The sequence below is a fragment of the Phyllosticta citriasiana genome, assembly GCF_038021145.1.
Source record: "Phyllosticta citriasiana strain CBS 120426 chromosome Unknown IWZ02scaffold_11, whole genome shotgun sequence".
Lineage (NCBI taxonomy): Eukaryota > Fungi > Ascomycota > Dothideomycetes > Botryosphaeriales > Phyllostictaceae > Phyllosticta > Phyllosticta citriasiana.
In genome coordinates this window covers 1,179,764-1,202,963 of record NW_027117288.1, presented here as the reverse complement: position 1 = coordinate 1,202,963, position 23,200 = coordinate 1,179,764, and the positions used below count along the sequence as shown (strand labels likewise).

At 54.9% G+C, this 23,200-nt stretch overlaps 8 protein-coding genes across 8 annotated transcripts; 5 read left to right on the top strand and 3 right to left on the bottom strand.

Moving 5' to 3' along the window:
• Positions 1–444: 444 nt before the first annotated feature.
• IWZ02DRAFT_406809 (P-loop containing nucleoside triphosphate hydrolase protein) lies at positions 445–3,272 on the top strand. Its single transcript, XM_066765682.1, has 4 exons — positions 445–551; positions 603–1,296; positions 1,346–1,553; positions 1,598–3,272. Coding segments are annotated over exons 1-4 (2,451 nt in total). The 5' UTR covers positions 445–549; the 3' UTR covers positions 3,145–3,272.
• An 801-nt stretch (positions 3,273–4,073) lies between these two features.
• Positions 4,074–5,964, top strand: IWZ02DRAFT_54187 (uncharacterized protein). Its single transcript, XM_066770865.1, has 3 exons — positions 4,074–4,398; positions 4,450–5,075; positions 5,145–5,964. The coding sequence occupies exons 1-3, from the start codon at positions 4,258–4,260 to the stop codon at positions 5,932–5,934; spliced, it is 1,557 nt and encodes a 518-aa protein (XP_066620554.1). The 5' UTR covers positions 4,074–4,257; the 3' UTR covers positions 5,935–5,964.
• Positions 5,965–6,772: 808 nt separating this feature from the next.
• On the top strand, positions 6,773–11,048 carry IWZ02DRAFT_382138 (GMC oxidoreductase; the record flags this gene model as incomplete). The annotated part of the gene is made up of 2 exons (XM_066765211.1): positions 6,773–9,092; positions 10,930–11,048. The coding sequence occupies 2 exons, from the start codon at positions 6,773–6,775 to the stop codon at positions 11,046–11,048; spliced, it is 2,439 nt and encodes an 812-aa protein (XP_066620553.1).
• Positions 11,049–11,914: 866 nt separating this feature from the next.
• IWZ02DRAFT_506792 (uncharacterized protein) lies at positions 11,915–13,185 on the top strand (the record flags this gene model as incomplete). Its single annotated transcript, XM_066770406.1, has 1 exon — positions 11,915–13,185. One exon carries the CDS (start codon positions 11,915–11,917, stop codon positions 12,986–12,988), a length of 1,074 nt encoding a protein of 357 aa, XP_066620552.1. The 3' UTR covers positions 12,989–13,185.
• Positions 13,186–14,066: 881 nt separating this feature from the next.
• On the top strand, positions 14,067–15,774 carry IWZ02DRAFT_458782 (uncharacterized protein). The gene is made up of 2 exons (XM_066768040.1): positions 14,067–14,305; positions 14,351–15,774. The coding sequence occupies exons 1-2, from the start codon at positions 14,074–14,076 to the stop codon at positions 15,475–15,477; spliced, it is 1,359 nt and encodes a 452-aa protein (XP_066620551.1). The 5' UTR covers positions 14,067–14,073; the 3' UTR covers positions 15,478–15,774.
• Positions 15,775–15,973: 199 nt separating this feature from the next.
• Positions 15,974–18,231, bottom strand: IWZ02DRAFT_54092 (general substrate transporter). The gene is made up of 5 exons (XM_066770864.1): positions 17,923–18,231; positions 17,462–17,872; positions 17,031–17,408; positions 16,571–16,982; positions 15,974–16,492 (listed from the first exon to the last, which is right to left on the bottom strand). The coding sequence occupies exons 1-5, from the start codon at positions 18,030–18,032 to the stop codon at positions 16,178–16,180; spliced, it is 1,626 nt and encodes a 541-aa protein (XP_066620550.1). The 5' UTR covers positions 18,033–18,231; the 3' UTR covers positions 15,974–16,177.
• An 845-nt stretch (positions 18,232–19,076) lies between these two features.
• IWZ02DRAFT_54090 (uncharacterized protein) lies at positions 19,077–21,316 on the bottom strand. The gene is made up of 4 exons (XM_066770863.1): positions 20,170–21,316; positions 19,978–20,118; positions 19,871–19,927; positions 19,077–19,823 (listed from the first exon to the last, which is right to left on the bottom strand). Exons 1-4 carry the CDS (start codon positions 21,191–21,193, stop codon positions 19,234–19,236), a joined length of 1,812 nt encoding a protein of 603 aa, XP_066620549.1. The 5' UTR covers positions 21,194–21,316; the 3' UTR covers positions 19,077–19,233.
• Positions 21,241–22,444, bottom strand: IWZ02DRAFT_382332 (uncharacterized protein; the record flags this gene model as incomplete). The annotated part of the gene is made up of 2 exons (XM_066765221.1): positions 21,241–21,391; positions 21,438–22,444. 2 exons carry the CDS (start codon positions 22,442–22,444, stop codon positions 21,241–21,243), a joined length of 1,158 nt encoding a protein of 385 aa, XP_066620548.1.
• Positions 22,445–23,200: the final 756 nt, after the last annotated feature.

Sequence of the window (23,200 nt, the reverse complement as noted above, 5' to 3'; positions counted from 1 at the left end):
AGTTGGAACTCGGTATACCCAATGGAGGAACGGCCCAGTTGAATCAATGCTTCTCTTTCCATTCCCCAGACCACATCACGACCTTCGTGATTGAATCTGTGTTGTGCTTTGGCTGAAAGATCTCGTCCGACTAGCAATGCGCGTGGGCGCTTTTTGAAAAAGTGATGGAAATCATGGCCGCATGTCCAGGGATGAACCGTTGGCAAGCTGATCCATGCTATGCTTCAAACAAAGCAAGAGCCAGAGATACAATGAGCCCGCAACGCTCAAACAGAATTCTTCGCATAATGGTGACAGGTGAGGTTGTCTGTCGGAGATGCTCGGAGATAACCGAGACGGGATGACGTGAAAGTCGCACGTGGTTTGGCGTCTTGCTGAATCAGCGACTGATACCTGATGCGTCGCGGCAGCCACAACAACGCGTGCTAGACCATTTTCCCGCTTCCCATCGCCACCTCCGCCGTCTTCCAATCATCCCTCATATTCTTCAGTCTGAGCGTTGCTTGCGTTGCGCTGCCTTGCTTCCCGCTGTCTTTCTGCCCTTCGCTCATGTATGTGCCTCCGTCGAAGCCGCAATAGCGGCAACTAACTCTGGAACCCAGGTATCGCCCGCGCACCATCGCCTCAAGCGACAACAAGGAGAATGCGACTCCAGCATCGAAAAAAGTCTCCACTCTCTACGGTGGAACGCCCCAATCTGCCGATCGGCTCATCAGACCATTCAAATGCCCCGGCTCCGCAACACCAACACGCATCTCCGAAAAGCCGTCGAGAAAACGGAGAAAGGTAGACTACAAGGGCGCGGATGGCGATGCGGAAGATGGCGACAAGCCGTACACCAACGAGGATCGCCTCGCCCTCGCTACCCGCGACGTCAATCGGTTTCCAGTATTCAAAGTCAAGGACAAAGACACAGCTTTCAGACAGAGGTTTGCGGTTCCGCTGTTGAACAAGGACACGGGCGCGTACAATGCAAACCGACCAGCGCCTCTGCTTGGGATGAGACAGGGCACCGTCTTTGTCGCAAAGCCACTGCACGACCCCAGTGGAGAATTCGCGATAGTCTTGTATGACCCCACCGTCGACGACAAACCGCCACCCACGGAAGAGAACAAGGAGGTAGAACCCAAGAAAGAGGAGAAAGAAACGCCAAAGATTGAGGGCCCCATCGCACACAAGAGCTTGGCAGAAATCTTAGGATTGAAGAAGAAGGTTGAAGGCCGACCGAGGGTGCCGGTGGTCATTGATCCTAGGCTCGCCAAAGTTCTCAGGCCACATCAGGTCGAGGGTGTCAAGGTAAGCCTCGCGACTTGCCTCGGCGAGAGTTCAGCTGACTGGAGCTCAGTTTTTGTATCGATGCACGACTGGCCTTGTCGATGCAAATGCGCATGGCTGCATCATGGCAGATGAAATGGGTCTGGGCAAGACGCTGCAGTGCATCGCATTGATGTGGACTCTGCTTAAGCAGTCTCCCGATGCTGGCAAGTCTACTCTTCAGAAATGCGTCATTGCATGTCCTTCCAGTCTGGTGAAGAACTGGGCAAACGAGCTGGGTACGTCTTACATCCTCGACTAGTTATCTTGCTGACTGTTGCAGTGAAATGGCTCGGAAAGGACGCCATCGTCCCGTTTGCAGTCGACGGCAAGGCCACAAAAGAGGAGCTCATCCAGCAGCTGCGCCAGTGGGCCATTGCAAGTGGGAGAGCCGTCATCCGACCTGTACTCATCGTGTCTTACGAGACTCTTCGCGCCTACGTCGATGAACTTAAAAACACTCCCATTGGCCTCCTGCTATGCGACGAAGGACATCGACTGAAAAATGACGAGAGCCAGACGTTTACTGCGCTGCACAGTTTGAATGTCACGCGTCGCGTCATTCTCTCCGGAACCCCCATTCAGAACGACCTGTCGGAATACTTTTCTTTGCTCAACTTTGCCAACCCTGGCTACCTTGGGACAAAGAACGAGTTCAGAAAGAGATTCGAGATCCCGATTCTACGCGGTCGAGACGCAGACGGCACAGAAGATGATCGCAAGAAGGGAGACGAACGCCTCTCAGAGCTTCTTACCCTTGTCAACAAGTTCATCATTCGCAGAACCAACGACATTTTGTCCAAGTATCTGCCTCGGAAGTACGAACACGTTGTATTTTGCCACCTTGCGCCTTTCCAAAAGGACCTTTACAACCTCTTCATCAAATCGCCCGAAATCCAGCAGCTGCTCCGCGGAAAAGGAAGTCAGCCGCTCAAGGCAATCAATATTCTCAAGAAGCTCTGCAATCATCCGGACCTCTTGGAGCTACCTTCAGACTTGCCAGGGTCGGAAAATTGCTTCCCAGATGACTTTGTTCCCAAGGATGCTCGCGGGCGCGATCGTGATGTCAAGTCGTGGTACTCGGGAAAGATGGTTGTGCTTGACCGCATGCTTGCGCGCATTCGACAAGATACAAACGACAAGATTGTTCTCATCAGCAACTACACCCAGACACTCGATGTGTTTGAAAAGCTGTGCAGAGCCCGAAGCTATGGTTCCCTTCGCCTCGACGGCACGATGAACGTCCACAAGCGACAGAAGCTCGTTGACAAGTTCAATGATCCAGAAGGGTCCGAGTTTGTCTTTTTGCTCAGCAGCAAAGCTGGTGGCTGTGGTATCAACCTGATTGGCGCCAACCGCCTCGTCCTCTTTGATCCAGACTGGAATCCGGCTGCCGATCAGCAGGCGCTCGCTCGTGTCTGGCGTGATGGTCAAAAGAAGGACTGCTTCGTGTACCGCTTCATTGCAACAGGCACGATTGAAGAAAAGATTTTCCAGCGCCAGTCCCACAAGCAGTCACTCTCCTCTTGCGTCGTCGACTCTGCCGAAGACGTCGAACGCCACTTCTCTCTTGACAGCCTGCGCGAGTTGTTCCAGTACCGTCCAGACACGACGAGCGACACACATGCCACGTTCAAATGCAAGCGATGCAAGTCTGATGGACGGCAGCATATCAAGGCCCCGGCGATGCTTTACGGTGACACGAGCACTTGGAATCACTTTGTCAACGATGGCGAGGAGGGTGCACTTGCAAAGATTCAGGACCTGCTGCTCAGACAGGAGACGGCGGGAAAGGATGTCAGCGCCGTCTTCCAGTACATCAGCCATTGAATCGTTTCCGGTCGTCACAGCGTTGGGGTTGATTTGGACGTTTTTCTGCTTGTGTGCGTGGCTTGGCATGGCCATGGTATTGATCGACATCTTTCATGCTCTTTAATGAATGTCTCGAATATGCTTCATGCGCTGCCGATGCTTGCTTCAAACACTTGAAGGCTTGAAAGGTGGCGTCTGACTGTGTCGAGTTGCAACGACAGTCTTCTGGTAGGTATCCATCTTGCCCAAGTCTGCAACCTTCAAAAAGTGGCTGCCAGTCCGAAAGCGGAAAGTCTACGACCCAGATCTGCCTATTTCGTCAGGTTCCCCAGCCAAGAAAAAATCAAGCTTGGCCAAAAAGCTCATGTCGACCTGTCCTTCGAGTGCCAACAAAACATCGGGCACTTTTTCCCGAGAACCAAGGACTACTATCAGTGTTATCCCAACGTTCGGCTTCGATTGTTGCGCACCCTCCTCTTCACACTTCTACTCTGGGCCAGGTTGCCGGTCAAACATGCAATTTTCCGACGGGCCTGACGGGGAGCGAGTGCGCCAAAGACGCACAATCGCAAGAGGCAAATGTTTTGGCTTTCGAAGACGGCATCAGTCTTCGGTTAATTCAAACATGACACCTCCACACCAAATATGGCAACATGCACTCGTCCGTCTGACAAAAAGCACACCATCCCTCACTTCCACCACAAAGCCGCATGATGCGTACCTGGTACAGCTCGTGCAACAACCAACTAACATGCCACACTGAGCGCCGGCCAAGTCCAAAAACCCCACCAATCGCCGCCTACGCTTTCAAAGATAACGTTCTCACCAAAACATGTCGGCCCGCCCTTGGCACGGCTGCGGCCTTCCCAAACCTTCACCTCCGCCGCTCTGCTTGTCCTCCGCTGGCTTGGCAGAGGACTTGGCTGCTGGGAGGAGAGTGCCACCTTCCTTGAACGGATAGTGGCGATGGGCGACTGCAGGCGGTGATGGACTCGGTGGTGGTGCGAGAGAGGGGCGGATAACGCCTACCGGTCTTGGTGGGACAGGAAAAGATGAAAAGGTGCCTACTTATATCGCAGAAGAGTTTGCAGCAGGTCGTGAGACTTTGTTTGAGAATAGCAGCGCTTCAAAATGGCTCCGCTTTTGGGAAATCGCAACATTTTCAGTCTTATTTCTATTCTGGCTGCTTGTGCGCATGGCTCTCCTGCTGCGATAAGTGGCCGGCATGCGACGCTGCGGTTGCGCGAGGACAATGGCACGCTGGTAGATTCGGTACGTTTCTGTTCCATTCCAAAAAGTCCTTTCGATACCAACTCCTCGCAGTCAAGCCTGCAAGCAGCAATCAGCATCGATGCGCTGCTCGATAAATCTCAAGACTTGCAAGACATTGCCTACGCAACTCCGGGCCGTAACCGCGTCTTCGGCAGCCAGGGCCACAACGACACCGTAGCCTACATCGTGGAACTCCTCACGACGCCGCCATTCAACGAATACTACGATGTCACGACGCAGTCCTTCCAAGCCGAGTACAGTGCTGGAAATGCCAGCCTTTTCGTCGACGGTACGGACCGAGGAGCGAGTCTGATGACGTACAGCCCAAGCGGTTCTGTGAGCGCGCCTCTTGTGCAAGTCCCCAACCTTGGATGCTCTGCGTCCGACTACCCCAACGACGTGTCTGGCGCCATTGCCTTGATCGAGCGCGGCACTTGTGATTTTGGTCTCAAAGCCGCCCACGCGGGTGCGGCTGGTGCAGCGGGCGCAATCATTTACAACAACGCCGAGGGAAACCTCTCCGGAACCCTGGGTTCTGTGTCGCGGCCTGAGGGCACGTATCCACCTACGGTTGGCATCGATTTGGAGCAAGGACAGGCGTTGATAGGGCTGCTGGCAGGCGGAGAGGAGATCGTGGGGGATCTGGACGTGGTGTCGATCATTGAGAACCGCACGACGTGAGTTTGTTCCAAAAGGCGGGTGGACGCTTGCTTTTTTAATTATCGGTGGACTGACGAGCACCGCAGAAGCAACGTCATTGCGCAGACCAAGGGCGGTGACGCCAACAACGTTCTCATGCTCGGCGGTCATTCCGACTCTGTAGAAGCTGGCCCTGGCATCAATGACGACGGATCAGGCAGCATTGGGATCCTGGAGGTGGCGCTGCAGCTGGCCCAGTTCAGCGTCAACAATGCAGTGCGCTTCGCGTGGTGGTCAGCAGAAGAGTTTGGGCTCCTCGGCTCTGAACACTACGTCGCTTCGGCGTCGGCAGACGTGTTGAACAAGATTCGGCTGTACCTCAACTTTGACATGATTGCGTCGCCCAACTTCATCTACGCCATCTACGACGGCGATGGATCCGGGTTCAACATTTCTGGACCAGCTGGATCCGCAGAAGCTGAGGCACTTTTCGAGGATTATTTTAAGGACAAGGGACTCCCGTCGCAACCAACCGAGTTTAATGGCCGGTCTGACTACGGTCCCTTTCTCGATGCGGGCATCCCGGCAGGTGGCCTCTTTACAGGAGCAGAGCAAACAAAGACGGCCGAAGAGGCAGCAAAGTATGGTGGCCAAGCCGGCGTCGCGACTGATGCAAACTACCACGCTGCGGGCGACACGACGGACAATTTGAATGCTACGGCCTTCTTAGTCAACACGCAGGGCATCGCTCATGCCGTGGCCACTTACGGCCGCTCGTTTGACAGTATTCCGGCTCGCAATTCGACGACAAAGACCAAGCTGGCTAGAAGCACGACACGCCTCTCGCAGAAGTGGAAGAAGGACCAGGCGATGGCGCGCTTGCGACAGCGAGCATGAGTGGAGAATCTGCGGCTCGTATCGCTGTCGGGGATTGGAGCAACAGCATGGGATACGGCTCAGGGGCGGTGGGTTCCAGGAGGTGTTGGAAACGGCATCAAGCAGTGTGAATCTCGGCTTGCCGACAAGCGAAGTGGAAGCGCAGTGGTGTGAATGTCAAAAGGGGAAAGTTGCAAAGGGTCAGCGGTGGTGTAGCGAGTGTGGGGCAGGGCAGACAAGTTCCAGGCTCGACCGGATGGACAGTACCGAGAGGCTTGGAGAGGGCGGCAACCAGTCGCGTGCGAGACGATGGTGATATGGGGAGGTTTCTCTGGTGCATGAAGCAAAGGTGCCACGGGAGGCCGCGCACGAGCCGCCGATTTGACCAGGCGTCGTCGGTTGCGAGAGCACAACACCATACTTGAAACTTGACGATGGGCTCGACGCCCCGCTCCCTTCGCCTGCTCGGCCAATCTATACGCAGTTGACCGCCACCCCGTTTCCTCTGAGCACCTTGACCGTGTTTCGTTTCACTGACCGAGATGACGAGGGCGACCCTCTGCCCAGCGCTGAGAAGTCATGCGCCGCCCATTGCTCCATCCAAACCTCTGCCAGTTGTATATAGGTACCCCGCCAAGTGCTCGCTGTCATGACAATTTTTTAACTTTCGTCTCCAACGTGCAGAGCTGCCAGTTCAGCAAAGCTTTCCTTCCTTATCGAGTCATTCTTTTTTTGGCCTTAACGGCATCACAGTCTTTCCCGTCGGCCTGTTCTCTCCTTTGGCCTGGTGCCAGTCCCTATTCGACACTGTCCTTCTTTCAACCAACAGCAACAGCACTCTCTTGATCCAATCATCGTCATGCGCGCTTCCTTTGCGGCCCTGGCCGCCCTGACGGGCGTTGCCTCGGCTGGCATGTCCACCGTCGCCTATACCGATTCCAAGACGGAAATCGACTTTCAGCAATTCACCGATGCCGATTCTGGCTTTGCCTTTGGTGTAGCTCTGCCCAAGATCCCTGGCAAGGATTTCATTGGTCAAATCGTCGCCCCTGGATCCGGCTGGGGTGGTGTTTCTTTGACCTCCTCCATGATGGCATCCGTCCTGATTGCCGCGTGGCCCAACGGAGAAGACGTTGTCGGCACTGTCCGCAAGACCAATTCCTACGTCAGCCCGAGCGTCGACAGCTCGGGCCCCGCCCTCTACCCCATCGAAAAGGGTTCCTTTGTCAACTCCACCCACTATTCTTACACTTTCCTGTGCAAGAACTGCATCACGGGTGACAGCGACTCTTTCAAGACGAGCACCGCCACGGCCGTCTTGGGATGGGCTCTTTCCGACACTGCTCCCAACACCCCATCCAGTGCCTCTTCCGTCCTCAAATACCACTCGACCGGTTTTGGTGAATTTGGCCTCAAGGTCGCCGACGCCGAGTCTGCCAACTACGCGACTTGGGCCAAGATGGCATCGACGACTACCGCCTCCGCTGGCGGCAACGGCACCACTACTACCAACGGCACGACCTCTTCAACCCCCGCCAGCACGCCTCTTCCCTCGCCCATTACTCTCAACACCACCTACGACTACATTATCGTCGGTGCTGGTGATGCTGGTATTGTCGTTGCTGAGCGCCTTGCCGAGTCTTCCGCCTCTGTTCTCCTGATTGAGCGTGGTGGCAAGTCCATGGCCTCCACTGGCGGCACTGACAAGCTCTCGTGGAATAGCAGCCTGACTCCTTACGACGTTCCTGGCTACGGATACGCCGTCGAGGACACTGCCGACACGAGCTACTGCACCGACACTGCTTCGACTGCTGGCTGCATTCTAGGTGGCTCGACCATGATCAACGCCGAAATGTTTGTCCCGCCCCAAGAGGCCGACTTTGAGAACTGGCCTCAAGGCTGGCAATGGTCCGACATCCAGGAGTCTGCCACTTCTTTCTACGAGCGCAACCCTGGCTCAACCAAGCCCTCTGCCGACGGTCAGCGCTACTTCCAGGGCACCTTTTCCATAATCTCCAGCCTGCTCAAGGGCAACGGATGGTCCGAGGTCGACGCCATTGAGCAGCCCAACAAGAAGCACATGGTCTACTCTCACCCGCCCATGAACATTGTCAACTCTACCCGCGCTGGTCCTGTCCTCACGTACCTTCCCCTGGCTGAGCAATACAAGAACTTCAAGCTCCAGCTCAACACCAAGGTCCTCCGCGTCGTTCGTTCGGGATCCTCTGTCTCTGGTGTCGAGATTCAGCTCAGCTCCGGCCAGACCGAGATTGTTCCTCTCAGCAAGAACGGCAAGGTCATTCTCGCTGCTGGTGCTCTCTCCACTCCCCGCCTCCTGATCAACTCTGGTATCGGACCTCAAGACCAGATTGAGACTGTCAACAAGGGAACCTCGGGAATTTCTGTCAACACTTCGGACATTATCGAGCTTCCCGTTGGCAAGTCCCTCAAGGACCACCCCATTTTCACCATCTCTGTCCGTGTTTCGAGCAGCAACATTACCGTCTTCGATGCCACGGCCCCCACCACGGACCAAATTGCCCTCTACGCCCAGGGTTCTGGTCCCCTTGCCGAGGGTATGCAGCGTCTCAACTTCTGGTCCAGCGTCGAGGGCTCCGACGGCGTCACCCGCTTCGTCCAGGGAACCGTGGCCACGGCGAGCGCCTCGTCCATCAAGATTAAGGTCTACCTGACGCACGGTCTGACGTCCGAGGGCGTCCTCGGCATGTCGTCCGACGGCTCGACCACCTTCATCACCAAGCCTTGGCTCACGACCGAAGCCGACAAGGCGGCCATCACCACGTTCCTGACCGAGTTCATCGCCTACATCAACAAGTCGGGCTCGTTCAAGATCGACTCGACCACCGGCGGCAACGTCACTGCCGCCGACCTGATCTCCAACTATGTCACCGGCGACCACTTTGTGGGCACCGCCAAGATGGGCACCGACGACGGCCGCGAGAACAACGGCACTGCCGTCGTCGACACGGACTGCAAGGTCTACGGTACGGACAACCTTTACGTCGTCGATGCCTCTATTCACCCTGACTTGCCCACCGGTAACAGCCAGGCTATCGTTGCTGTTATTGCTGAGCACGCTGCCAAGGTTATCAGTGGCGCTACTGGTGGTTCCTCTGGAACTGTTTCTTCGGGCTACTCTTCCGGATCTGCCTCGTCTGGTTCCGCCTCTTCCAGTTCCGCCTCGTCTGGCTCCGGATCGTATGCTTCTGGCTCTGCCTCTTCCGGTTCGGCCTCGTCGGGATCTGCTTCGTCTGGTTCGGGCTCTTCCTCTGGATCCTTCTCTTCGGGCTCGGCTTCTTCGGGATCTGCTTCGTCAGGCTCTGCCGGTTCCTTCTCCGACTCCTCTGGATCTGGTTCCTACTCGGGCGGTTCATCGGCTGCTGCCGCCGTTGGTGGTGGCATCTACACCGAACTCGTCACATCGACCATCGGAGGCCAGACCACGGTCTACACTACTATCCGGGGCTCCGCCACTGGCATCTCCGACCAGGTTTCTGGTGGTCAGACCTCTCCCAACGCCAGCAGCCCCGTCCCTCAGTCGGCCGTCACTCCTATCGCCGCTGGCTCGAGCCTCATCGGCAGCGCTGCTCAATCCGCCGTCACGTCGGTCGTTTCTCAAGTCGTCTCTGCGTCTGAAATTGCCACGACGTCGGTCTACACGATTTCCGCCTCTGCTCAAGCTCTCGGTGGTGCTGGATCTGGCTCCGGTCAGTCCGGCTCTGGCGCGAGCGTCGTCACTTCGGTCTACACTTCCACGGCTCCTGCATCCACCCAGTACTCCACCACCACCATCTACGCCGTCCAGACGGCGGTAGCGGGGAGCAACGGGGGCAGCGGTAGTGGTTCTGGGTTTGCCCCTGCTGTTTCTGGCTCTGCCTCTAGCGGCGAGGGCGTTCCATCGGGATCTGAGGCGCCAGCATCTGGCCAGAGTGGACAGCAGGCCACATCAGTCGTGACGCAGATCCAGAGCGCCTCTGAGACGGTCATGAGCTCCGTCGTTACTGTTACTGCTGCTGGTGGTGGTCAGGCTCAGGGTCAGGCTGGTGGTAATGGCGGCGTTTCTGTCATTACTTCTGTCTGGACTTCGACCATCCCCGCTTCTACTGGCTACGTTACCAAGACTGTCGTCTCTGGCTCTCAGCAGACTGGCGCCATTGTTGGTGGCTCGGGTTCTTCCTCCTCTGGTCAGGCTCCCTCTGGTCAGGCTTCTTCTGGCCAGGCCTCGTCTGGTCAAGCTTCGTCGGGCCAGGGCTCCTCTGGCCAGGCTTCTTCTGGTCAAGGTTCTTTCGGCCAGGGCTCTGGCGCTGGTGCTTCTCCCGTTGTTGCCTCTATCAACGGCAACAAGGTGCGTATCATTAACTCGAGAAAATTCTATTCCCTTCAAAACAGACTGCTGACTCGTGTCTAGCCCATGACGTCCATCTTCACCGTCATCGCCACGCCCCAGACCACCGTCTCCACCGTCTACGTTACTCAATCCGCGGCCGCTGCTCAGGGCAGCGCTGGCCCTGGTTCTTCTGGCGCCGAGGGCTCCAGCTCGGGCAACGTGGTCGAGGTCATCACACAAATTTTCACCTCGACCATTGCCCCCAGCACGTCGTACTACACGACCGTCTTCGCGGCATCGGCCACCATCCCCGCCTACACGACGTCCACGGTTTACGCCACCTCGGTCCGCACCATCACGTCGTGCGCGGCGTCCATCACCGACTGCCCCGCGCGTTCGCAGTCCGTCGCCGTTGTCACTGACGTCGTCGCCGTGACGACGACCATCTGCCCCGTCACTGCGGCGCAGACGCCCGGTGCCGGCACCCCCGTCGGTACCCCTTACGCGACGCCGTTCGGCACGCCCTTTAGCACGCTGCAGACGCTCTTCGCGTCGGGGTCGGCGCAGGTCGCGGCTGTCAGCGGCGTCCCCACGCCCGTTGCTGGCAGCAGCGGCAGCGGCAGCGGCTTCAACTTGCCCGCCAACTGGTCAGGTATCGTGCCGTCCAGCGCGCTCAACGAGACGATTGCGGCGACGCCGACGCCGATCGAGGGCGTCGAGACGCCCGAGGGTCAGTTGCCCAAGGGCTTCACTGTGCGCGACTTGCTCGAGTGGGTCACGTACGTGATTGAGAGCGTGTGGCAGAAGAAGGAGTCTGCCTAGGTGGTTGGAGTTTTGCGCAAAGCGCACGACGTGACGACAAGAAAGCTGCTGCATCATCACCGGCTTTGTTTTGATCTTTCCTCCTTTGTCAAGCATTTTGCGCACTTGGAGCGTCGCATTTTTGGATTGTGGTGGAGGTTTTGCATGTGGAGGGAGAGGGGTTGAGAAGTGGAGCTTTTCCTGTATATAGTTGTTTAACTGCGTTTTGTGTACACATTTGCTGCGCTACATGCTTGTTCGCGTTTTCTTTTTTTTTTTTTTTTTTTTTTTTTTTGCATTTGAGCCCTTGCTGTGCCATTCCTTGCTCCAAGGAGAGGGCCAGGAATATGCTTTGTTCTAGCATTCGAAATTTTTCGTGTTCAATGTCCCTACATTCATGTTTCCCTCGGCTTCAACCTGACCTTGTCACACATCGTCTTTGATGCGGGCAGATGTCCTGACGTCCATTGGTGGCAACGGGAACAAGGGTTTGGTAGGCCTCTGGATGGGTGTAGAGTTGAAGAGACAGCATGTTGGGGAAGCTGCTCATGGGGCACCTGCCAATCGCCAGACTCTTCGTCTAGAACAGCCCTGTCTCCTCTGCACCCACCAATACTCTTCACCATCTTCACATCCATCTTTAAGTCTCAATAAAATCACACTCGACGAGTATGGACGCTACGCGTGACGCTCCAGTGGGAAAAAGGTACACGGAAGATCCTGTGGACGGAGGTCCTGTTGATCTTGGAGGAGGTATTCATTCTACCTAACCTTCTCCCTAACGGTACGCTGAAATCCACAGACGCAAGGAAATACTGGGCCGGCCGCGCCGTATCCACATACCGAGAAGTCATGGATACACGCCCTTTGGGTTGGCAACCTGACGGATTCTCGCATTTGGCGGTGATCCGACAATGCATACATACCGTGATCAGCGCCAGACTGAAGCTTCCCACATTCAGGGGACACGACGAGGCCACGGCAATGATGCTTCTCTGTGGTGATGTCTTCGAGGTGTTGAAATCACAAAAATTGGGCAGTGTGTCAAATGTACCTGATCAACTCAGAACCCCCATTCAGAACCAAGGCCGGGCCAGAGCTGGCGTACACCAAGTCTTCACGAACATGACTCAAGGTATGTTTATCAAGCCTCTTCAGGTGATTCGGCTTACTTTCTTAGCCCAAAAAAACAAATGGGTTCGCATATTTGTGGAAGCTGTGGTGGAATCACCGCATGAGCGCCCTTCGCACTTTGTCGATCGAATGGTAGCTGGACACTGGTTGCTCAACAAGCTCGAGGACAAACTCAACATGGTCTTCATTGCGACGGAGGCGTTCCAAAAGATCCTGGATAAGGCTTTGAATACACTTCGGGCGAGGGGTCGAATCGGATTTCCTGGCAAAAGGGGTACCAAAGAGCTGACTTTGACACACGCGACGAATTTGGAGGTGGAAGAAGCACCCGCGCATGCAAAGACCAAGGAAGAGATTACCGAGCGCCTTGTGGGATATGAAGTGGGACTAGACTACCAGACTGGCCGCGCCGATGCATATCAAGAAATTATACGGCGACTTCTTGAGAAGGCGCGGGTCGACGCTATTGTGCAGGACGAGTTTGCCCCGCCCAATGTACCTGGGATTCCTGGTGACGACAAGACAGAGTCTGCCATCAACTCCTCCAAGTTCAGCACGCCTTCCGCGACTCTTCGAGAAGATGAGCCAATCCTATTCGCTTCACCACTCAAAGCACCTTCGAGCCCATCAAACGACCCGACGGAGCCAGAGGCTTCTTTGTTTGGCCGGGTCCGCCAACAGAATGTGGAGGAGAAGAGGTGGGCATCGGAGGGACAATACACGTACGAAAAGTACAATGACATGGAAAGCTCTGAAGCTGGGTCGCATGTTTCGAAGAGACGTTCCTTGTGAAAGATTTCCGGAAGCAGCGTATTAATTGCGTGTAATTCATGTAGCTGAGGTTTGCTTTTGTCCGCTTTTGCTCTTGCGACTCCATTTTCAGCAGGCGTTGGCATGCAGTAGAGGGTCAGGAGTAGCGCCGTTTGATAGGATGATCAGTTGATTGCCGTTGGGCTTTTTCTGGACGCGCTGATGTTCCTCTGCTTTCAATAAGAACACAAGACTTTTGGCCTCTGCCTGAGGCATTTTTTGGACGTGAGCAGTCAACGCGGACCTGAGGATGTGGGTTGCGCCTGCCTCGACGTCAACGCCCATCAATTGCTACGTGCCTACCCTCCAACACGAACCTCCCCCTAACCCCACCACGACATCTTCGACTCTTCGTTAGCCTCATCCTGTTGCTTTCACGTTCCTCTGGAAGCCATGGACCTCCAAAATACAGCTGGCGCGCCTGGTGGAATGCACAAACATGAAAAAGGCGTCCAGATCGCACAAGGTGCGCCCTTCCCGCCAACCGTCCGGAACGCACTGACAGGGGCAGACAAGCAAAGGAGCTTGATCGCACAGATCATATCCGCAGCCAAAGTCCTACCTGGCCTCAACAATGAGAGATTCGCGACCGAAAGGGCCGCTACCCTCTTCCTGTTCGAAGCTCTGGTCGACCAGATTCAAGCCGTCGCAGCCCTTCACCGTTTGATGGATATGAGAGTCATTTTCCAGGACGCTGTGAAGGAGCTCGTCAGGGAAGGATACCTCTGTCTCGGTGCCTCTGTTGGACAAAAAGCTTCAGCGGAGCTTCCAAAAGCTTCTAAGATCGAGTCTTCCAAGGCCGTCGTGAAGGCGCAGGCTCAACCGCCCGCCATTGTTGCTCCGAGCAGCGCACCAATTGTCAAAATCGAAGGTTCTGATGGAGACCCTGTCGACCTTGACAAAGGTACTCACCTTGTCAACAGTGGTGTGCTTTGCTAATGTTCAAAGACGCAGTTAAGAAGTTTTGGACGCAAGTCGTCGTCGCCAAGTACAAAGAGCTGGGCTTCTCGGCCACGGTTCGCGACTTTCCTGACAGAGTTGAAGCCCAGGTCTACCTCTGCAACGCCATGAGGGGTCAACTTCAATTGCCTGTGTTCAAGTACCACGACAGCTGGACAGCTAACTCGATTCTATGCCGAGACGCCGTAGATGAGCTTGTTCGCAGACAATGCATTACCTTCCGGGCTAGAGCTACCGACAAAGAGGTCTCTGAGCCCAAGGCTGAATCTCAAAACTCTAAGAAAAAGTCGGTCAAAGGCAAGGGCAGAGTTTCAAAGTCGGCCTTCCAGGTTTCAAAGGGTAATCTCACTCAACATGTTTTGAGAGCCTTGCTAACGTGTTCAGATGACGCAGACATGTGGACGGCGATTCTTGTAGACAGTGTCAGTTCCAAAGTCCCGCGAGCCTCGCGCCCTCGAAAATTCGATAACAGACACCGGGCGTTCAACTTTTTGGTTGACTCAGCAGCCACAGTTGTCCCTGCGATTCGTCCCGGCTGTAAGATTTCCGCGACATGGAAGAAGTTGTGCCACCTAGCCTTAGATATCTCCAGAGTCAAGGGCCACATATTCTTCCCGGCCGAGGAAAAGCTCCAAGAAGCAAAGGGTCGTCAATTGGCGTTGGAAGCGGCAAGTCAGACTGCAAGCGGGCATGAACCCTCCCAAAAAGACACCAGATGGGGCGAAGTGTTCAAGTCGGGATGGGATGAGGGCCATCAGCGCGGACGTGCAGAAGGATATCAGGCTGGCCGAGCGGATGCGTTCGCAGAAGCCATGCAGCAGCTTCTCCAGAAGCGACCTCCCCAAGACCTTGACAACCAAGGCGCAAGTCATATCTGCAATGCCGATGCACTCCTGTCCAAACAGCGGGAAGGCAACCACAGGATCGAAAATGAAGGTCCAGCGACGAAGATAAGCAATTCTGCCTTGACTGCAGCTACGGAAAGTGAGCAGTCATCCACAGTCGCGGGAATTTTCCACGACCTGTCCAACACCAGTCGCTATCGCTCGCCGGCCCGAGAGTCACACTCATCGAGCGGTGAAAGCGCGTCTGGCACCAGATGGGGAGGTGATCAACGAGGTGAGGTGGGACGAAACAGAATGAGTGGAGAAAACGGAAGCAGACTGGGCCAGCGATTGCGCACCTTCGCGGACGACTTCCACGCCAGTCGGGACGGTACGCGCCAGCCGCTTTTTTCGGCTGCCCCGTTTCCGAATCCGAATCTCGCTGCTGGAAAAGCCGCTCAAGGTACGACCTACTTCTCTGCGTACAGCTCTAGACAGGCTTCGTTCGCCGACCCGCCTCACATGAATACTGCTGATGCGCCTTTTGCGATCTCATCTTCAAAGCCGACCGCAGGCCACCTGTTAGCCTCCAAACAAGCTGGATCCGCGTCGAGGAAGCGTCTCTTGGGAGAAATCGACAGCAGTGTTACAACCGATTCCCCAACGCAAAAGAGAGTCTTGCGTTGAAAATCTCAGCCCTTCGACGCATTTAAAGACAGAAGGGGCTTGCTATTCGTGTTCGCAGTGGCGTTTCGGCATTCAGCCGAGGTTTGTTGTGTCAAAAGTCAGTCGGGATGACGAGGAGCGACTAAAGAGCATTCATGACGTACTGTTTCGAGTTTTCAGGCGCGAAAGGAATAGCCACGACGTACCTCTTCTGCTTTGCTTTCGGATACCGGGTGCTGGGACAGAGAGTGATTGCCCAAGTGCAGGGATGGATGAGTCCAATGGCTAAGCGTGGACGATAGTAGCAAAACATCAAGTAGTGCTCAAACACAAACTAGTTTACAGTATTCAAGATGCAACCGAAGGACGCTCCGTCTTCTCCTCAAAAAGTGATTTTATATCCAAGTTTGCAGGGGAATATTCATCATGAGGTTATGAGAAAAAGCAACCCCTTTCCGTCTAGGTATCTTACATTCTTGTACATTTGGAAATGTAGGGTAGTGTGTGTGCAGTTGTAATTCAACCAACTCCATCAATGCTGGGTGCGTCTCGTGGTATCATGCAAAGGGAAAAGCGACAAAACAAAAAGCCAAAACAAAAGGAAAATATCCAAAGGAAAACGACGCTATGCAACGTCCCCAACACTGATCGAGTTGCCGTGCCGTGCCGACCGATCGAACAAGAGAGGGAAGCAGAGGCCAATCAATGCAATCGGCCCAACCTAACCCTCCTTTCGCTGAGCGCCAGTCTTAAACGCGTCGGCATCGCTGCTCTCGGAGCTATTTCTAGCGGGGACGTCGTGGCGGGCCTCGGCGACGCGCTCGGCGTCTTCGATGGTCTTTTCGACGTCGAGCGTCTCGCCCTTGCGCACGCGGCGCTCGGTCCAGACGGGGTTCTCGTTCTTCTCGTAGGCCTCGGCGAAGATGGCGTCCATCTTCTCGAGCGGGTAGCCGTTGGTCTCGACGAAGGTGAAGTAGACGATGGGGATGAAGGCGAAATTGAAGCACATGAAGACGAAGTAGGTTTCCCATGCAATCTGTGGGGTGGCGTGTCAGTGCTTTGTTGTTTCGTGGCTTGGGGGGGGGGGGGGAGGTTTGTGCGGGTCCCAACATACCTTGTTGATCATGATCGGTGCGAGCTGCACGACGGCGTAGTTGAAGATCCAGTTGGCAGACGTCGACAAGCCGTTTGCCTCGGCACGAATGCGAATGGGCGTGATTTCCGCAGGGTACAGCCAAGTGACACCCAGCCAGCCGAGGGCGAAGAAGCTGTTGTACACAAAGATAAAAACAGTTGCCACGTACGCAGGAGGCTTGGTGCCGGCAGACAAACAAGCTCCGACGATGAGAAGCGAAATGGCCATGCCCATGGCGCCCCAGAGCATGAGGCGGCGGCGGCCAAGGCGGTCGACAACAAACAGGGCGACGAGGGCGGCGATGAAGAATTCAGTTCCCAAGCAGCCGGTCATGAGGCGCGAGAGCTCGGCGTCAAAGCCAAGAGAATCCTCAAAGACAGTCGTGGCGTAGCTGTGAATTGTCAGACAAGTGTTTCAATGCCTCAAGAGGAGAACTTACTAAGTGACCAAGTTGAGACCTCCAATCTGCTGGAAGGCCTGAGAGCAAAAGGCAATCAGAGCACGCCAGCGGTTCATCTCGGGGCCCTTGGAGAAGAACTCCTTTACGGTGAGCTTCTTGCCTCCGGTAATGGCGTTAATCTTCTTTATCTCGTCAATCTCGGAGAGCAGCTGCACATCGTCGGGGCTCGTGTCGCGGAGGTGCGCCATGATGTGGAGAGCGGCCGTGTCCTTGTTGTGCTTGAGAAGCCAGCGTGGGGATTCAGGGTAGGCCAAGACTCCGATGATCAAGAGGAATCCAAACACTGCCTGGAAAGCAATTGGGAATCGCCATTGGAAAGATCCGTACTGCGTGACGAACCAGAAGCCATAGTTGATCCTGAAGATCGGTCAGTGATTGTCGTCGTCGCAGTGGTCCAATTTCGGACATACCAGTAAGACACCATAATGCCTCCGGTGATCAGTGCACCCTCGAAAAGCACCAAGAAGCCACGAATCTTTGGCGGAGCCATTTCTGATTGCCAGACGGGAATACTCGACGTGTTCATGCCGTTTCCTAATCCCGTGACGATTCGACCGACGATGAGTTGACCCATGGTGGTGGCAGAGGCTTGGATTGCGGTTCCAATCAACATCCACACGGTACCGACGAGGACAGATTTCCGTCGACCGAGCTTATCGCCGTATGCAATGATGAAGAATGAACCGAGTAGACAGCCGACTTCGTAAATGGCAACGACAAGGGCCTGGATGGCACCGTCCTTGTAGTTGCTGTCCATCAGGGGAAAGTCTTGGAGAAACATGGGTTCGGAGATGATGCCCGACATGATACCCTGATCGTAACTGTCGACAGTCAGCAGAGCGTCTTGGGTCGGGCGTTGTGGGAGGCGTACCCAAAAAGCAAGAAACCAGAGGCGGCGGTGATACAGACGCCAATCTGCAGCGCCTTGCCGCCAATTTTCCCACCGAGGAAGCCGGTGTGCTCAAACCCTGAGAAGCCCATGATGGTGGATACGACCAGGCGGAGAGAGATTGATTCGAGTTGTAATGATTGCAAGCGACAAGTCGACGCGGGCCCTCCTCATCTTATACCCCAAGGGGAGCAATGTGGGAGGCAGACGGGGATCCACATATCCACAACGTAAGGAAGACCCTGATGGAGTGCGATGATATCAAGTCTGACAGTTTTTTTTCCCTGGTTGCAGCGGCGGCAAAGCGTCGGCTCCGACGCGACGGGAGGCCAACTCCACGAGGGCGGAGGAGGCGAAAGTTCCGGTGAGGGGAAGTGGGCGTGCCGATGGCAGCGAGTCGGACCAATTGTGGATGTAGTGATTTCATACTGGAGATAAGGCGTGGTGTTGCGATGCGGGATTGTGGGATGGGCGGAAGACTGGGTACGCAACTAGGCGGGTCGCGGCGCGTGCGTGACGTCATGGGGTTGCTCAAGCTCCGTGTTAGCCTTACCGCATCGGGCAACTCTGTATGTACCTCTGATCGCGGCGGGAGTGGCGCAAGGAACAGCATCGTCATGGTTCGGGAGGCAACTCTGCCGAGTCATGGGCGTCGATGATGATGGTGTCGTAGTACGTCGTTGGGGGCGACTTGAATTATTCTTCGACTCTGCGTTGCTTGTCTTCTTCCAGTCAGTACCACGTCTCCACACCACCCCATATGACCATCCGCGCCGCGCATGTGCCAATGACCCACCGACTCCATTGATCTGTCCCTTGGGTTTCAATCCAACGCAACGCCAGCGTAAAGACACGGCGAAAAAAAGAGTGAGGTCAGCGCGAGCCTTGGCATCGATGATTAAACCAGCTTTCGCGCAATATTCTTGGTCGGGCCTGAAGAGTTTTTTGTCCCCTTCGGATCCAAGTCTACGCCGTTGCATCGAGGCCCCGAAACCACCTGTCCGCTGGACCGGTACATCATCATTCGCAATGGACCGATCCAATGACGCCCGAATGCCAGACAGCTGACTTGGGGGCCAAATGGTCAATCCGAACGACAATATTCGGACCACGTTCCAGCCCCGACGGTCGACGACAAATCGATCAGACAACGCAAGACCACGAGACTCCGACTCTTTTTATACCGCTTGTCTGCCACCTTTTGACGGTGGAAACTTGAAAGACTTATCACCGGACACCCATTCAATCCCATCCGATGCCATGCAGACTGACGAAATCTACTCGTTCCACTTTTCAGGAGGAGTTGCTGTTTTCGGCCAAGCGCGTATATGCGGGCGGTGGAGGGATGGGGGAGCTGCTCCGGCCGTTTCCACCCTGCTGCGCGAGCGGTGCCATTTCTGACGAGGGAAGTTCTGTTGAAAAGAGCGAAAATTCGACTGCTGCCTTTTTGTCGAAGAGGAGCTTCTCGAGCGACTTGACGGATGATCCTTTTAGTTCTGCGGACTCCATGCCTGTCGTTGCTTCGGCTGCAGCTGCAAATGCAAACGCGCCGCGCAGCTCCGTCAGACAGTAGCCACTGCGGAGGAGCCTGCTGTTTGTCTGCGCCTCGACCCAGACAATGTACATGCTGCACCCCCAAATGACCTGGGCGATGAGGATGATCGACGACAGCAACGCGGAAAAGCCCCACTGATATCCTGGATTGTCCGTGTTGGGCAGACACTGCGAGGCTGCTTCTAAGCCACCGGCCAAGTAGTAGGGCGTTGTTCCGTAGCAATAGATGTTGACCATTCCAGCTTCTTTCCTGCTGCCCGCGGTAGCATTGTAAATCTCCCAGAAAGTGTAGTTGTGGCCATCGAGCACGAAGCCGGTCTCGTCCGAACCTGGATTGCCATCAGTACGATCACAGCGCTTGAAGGCGCACTCTCACAATTGTAAGTTTTGCCCACAGAATAGTAGGTTTCCGTAGTTTCATCATCAAAACCACCTGTTTTCGCTGTCAGTAGTCGCTTCATTTCGACAGCCACCAAAACTGACATTCTTCTTTCGCTGCTGTGTCGTAATATGAGCCGTGATATGAGCCGTAATATGAGCTGGAATCAGAGATAGAGCAGTCTTCTGGCAGCCCAACATAGAGACAACGTTGTTTTTGACCGTCGGTGCAGGTTTTGGCCGGACCTGAACGACAACGTCTTAGCTTTGGATTTTGCGCGTTGACGACACACTTACAACCATACAACCGAGCTTTCATTTTCCGCATCACGTCGTCCATTGAGGAAATGCATGTCTTGTTCGAAAAGTCCGCCAGGCCGTTTGCCACGTACCCTGAGTACATGGAGTCTGTGGGAACGAATTGTCCTTCACTGCCTCTCAATTGCGTGTATGAAATTGAGGTGCTCAGGTATCCTGTCATGGCTCCAAACAGCGTGGGCATGGCGAGGACATAGGCCGAAGCCAGTGCGGCGTAGGAAAATAGTAGGATCGTGCGTTTTCGAGAGTATCGCCGCAAGTCTGCCAACAGAGACCAGATGGAGTATACGGAAGGGGTTCCGAGCGACAGCCTGATGAAAGTTCGGTAGGGGATTGGTGATGCCTCTATCGCTCTCAACAACGCACTTGAGAAGACAACGTAGCTAATCCAACCGGCCAGCCACTGCAGTCCTCTGCCGACGAAGAGATCCCAAATAATATCAATCAGCTTGACGACCCAAAACTCAAATGCGCCAGTTGTGCGGTCGATCATGAAGAGGCCTTGGATTCCGGATGTGCTGTCGTCATCCTCCTCCTTGTAGCCACCGCAAGAGACGGGCAGGGTCTTGAATGGGGTGTGGACGAATCGAAAATAGAAGAAGATTGGCGCAAAGCCAAAGAGTAACAAGAGAAGGAACGCCGTGACATGTCTGATGACAAGAGGATCGGTCGCAATGTTTTTGATGCCTGGTGAGGATTTCCACACGCGTCGCACTTTCGGCCCAAGATCGACCATGAAGCGTCGCGTGTCGCTCGCGTACGTCTTGACGAGTGTTGCTGAGGATGCCGTCGAAAAGCGACGCCACGTCTTCGAGGTTTCCTCGAGTTCGATTCCTTCGTAGGTTTGATACGGCATTTTTGAGATCTGACAAATTGAAAATGGGAAGCGGGAGCTCCCGAGGTTTTGTGAGCGCACAGATGGGGGCCGTCGTTGTGGGGGCTGAACAGGATGGGAACTGCGCTTACTGCTTCGGCTCATTGCACGACAGATGGAACACAGCATAGCCTCATTCAAACACTGTCGTTCCTTTTTTAAAAGGCGATCGCCCTCTACAACTTCGAAGTATTGGACGGACGAATTACAAAGCCGACTCGCGGAAAATGCAGACGGACCTGTATGTCCGGCGGTCTTCCATCCACACGTCCAGGCTGGATAACAACTTGCTCTGCAGAAATGTCGATCAACGTGCCGTATGTCGGACTGCGAATAATTAATAGGTATAATGGAATAAACCAAGTGCACTTACTCGGCTCTACCAGTGTCGTTTGGCGAGACCACAACTTCTGCTCCCCTTTTCAAACCAATGGAACTGAAATTATCCAGCTTCGGTGCGATTTGTTGGACCTCGGAGTCGTTGATCTTGACCAATTCACTCTCTTTGATTGCACACAGAGCTTCGTTCGAATCCTCGGACCGTTTTTCAAGATTCGGAAGAACCTCGACATAGGTTGCGAATCGCTCGAACCAGGCCCACACGGATGGATACCTCGTGGAATTGAAGACATCGTCAATGGGAATTGTCGTGGCTTCGCCTTTCTGTGGTTCACATCCAGCGAGGACGTTGGTATTCTGTCCGCGGGCAACATCCTGACCCCATCTGAGTTGATACCATACCGCAATGTCCGCAGCGCTAGGCTTTGATGTGTTGAGGAGCCAGGGTTTATTCTGTGATTTGTTCTGCGCCTGCTCCGCATCGATCAACCAATCCTCAATCACGTTCAAGTGCACATCAAAGTTCGTTAGATTTTCTGGGATTTTGCGCGCCAGCTTCTCAGCATCTAGAGGGTGGCCGATGAGCTGACCACGGTCAGTCCCAAAGGGCGAACGCCACAGCCAAGGAGGCATGAGGCCAACGGTAGAGCGGAACAGCGGTCGGTCTGCCCAGTGCGCCGTCAGCAGTCGAGTCAATGCCCTGTTTGTGCGACCGTCCTCGGCGGCGGGATAGAGGGTTGGGTACTCGGGTGCCGGGAAGCGTTGCTCCAGGATTTCCAAGATCAGATAAGTGTCGATGTAAATGTCTCGACCGATGGCGAGGACAGGGACTTTTCGATACGGAAGAGCAAAGGCGTCGCGGAAAATAGGACGAGGTGCCATGCCGGGGACCGCAACAAACGTGTAAGGAATTTGCTTGAGACGCAGAGCGAGGCGGGCTTTGAGTGTGAAGGTGGAACCCTCGTAGCCGAATAGAACCACTGGCAGAGCAGGTCGAGTTGGCTTTTGTTGTATGGACTGACGCTCCTTAGACGCTTCCATTTTTCCAGGAGTGACCTTGGAATCGATCATTTTTGCGGCGACGGCGGAGCCAGACGCTGGCGCAAGTTGTGGAATCGATTCCTGCTCTTTTGTTTCTTTCTGGTCTTGAGCAGCTGATCGAGGAAGCTGCGCCATTTCCCCAATGTACCAAAGAATTACGGACAGCCTCATCGTATACCAAAATTCGTAGATGAGGACCCGGCTTCAAGCTTTTTCCCGCGGACCGAGGACAAAAGCATCGTGAGCAGGGTTTTAAGGCAGCTGTCGAAGGACGCGCGACGGAGTTGGTCCAGAGGGAAAATGCGGGGGCCCCGCGTCTCGTCTCGGGAGCGCTACCGGAAGTGCGGGAACCTGCAGAAATTCTGACAAGTCTCACCACTTACTATCGCCGCCTCCCAATTGGCTCTTTCACGATGCAACCGTTGGAAAGGCACTTTTGGTGATTAGTCGTCCTCGAGCTCGTCCGAGGTTGCGTATACAATCTGCCGCACTGGAGGAAGATATGGGTTGGTATCAAAGAATATGGAATATGCTCGCGGAACAATGACCAAGCATGACTGACCAGACAAGGCTTCTGAGCTTGGAATGAGCACGACCAAGCATCAACTATCTGGATGCTTGTGGTTGGTGGAAGTAATGGAGAGAAGTAGACGGAACGGCTCGGAGCGTTGGGGAAACTTGGCGGCATCGAGCGGGTTGCAGGATTGATGTTGAGCAGGTTCATGAAAGCCGTTCAGGAAAACCTCGCCTGCTCTC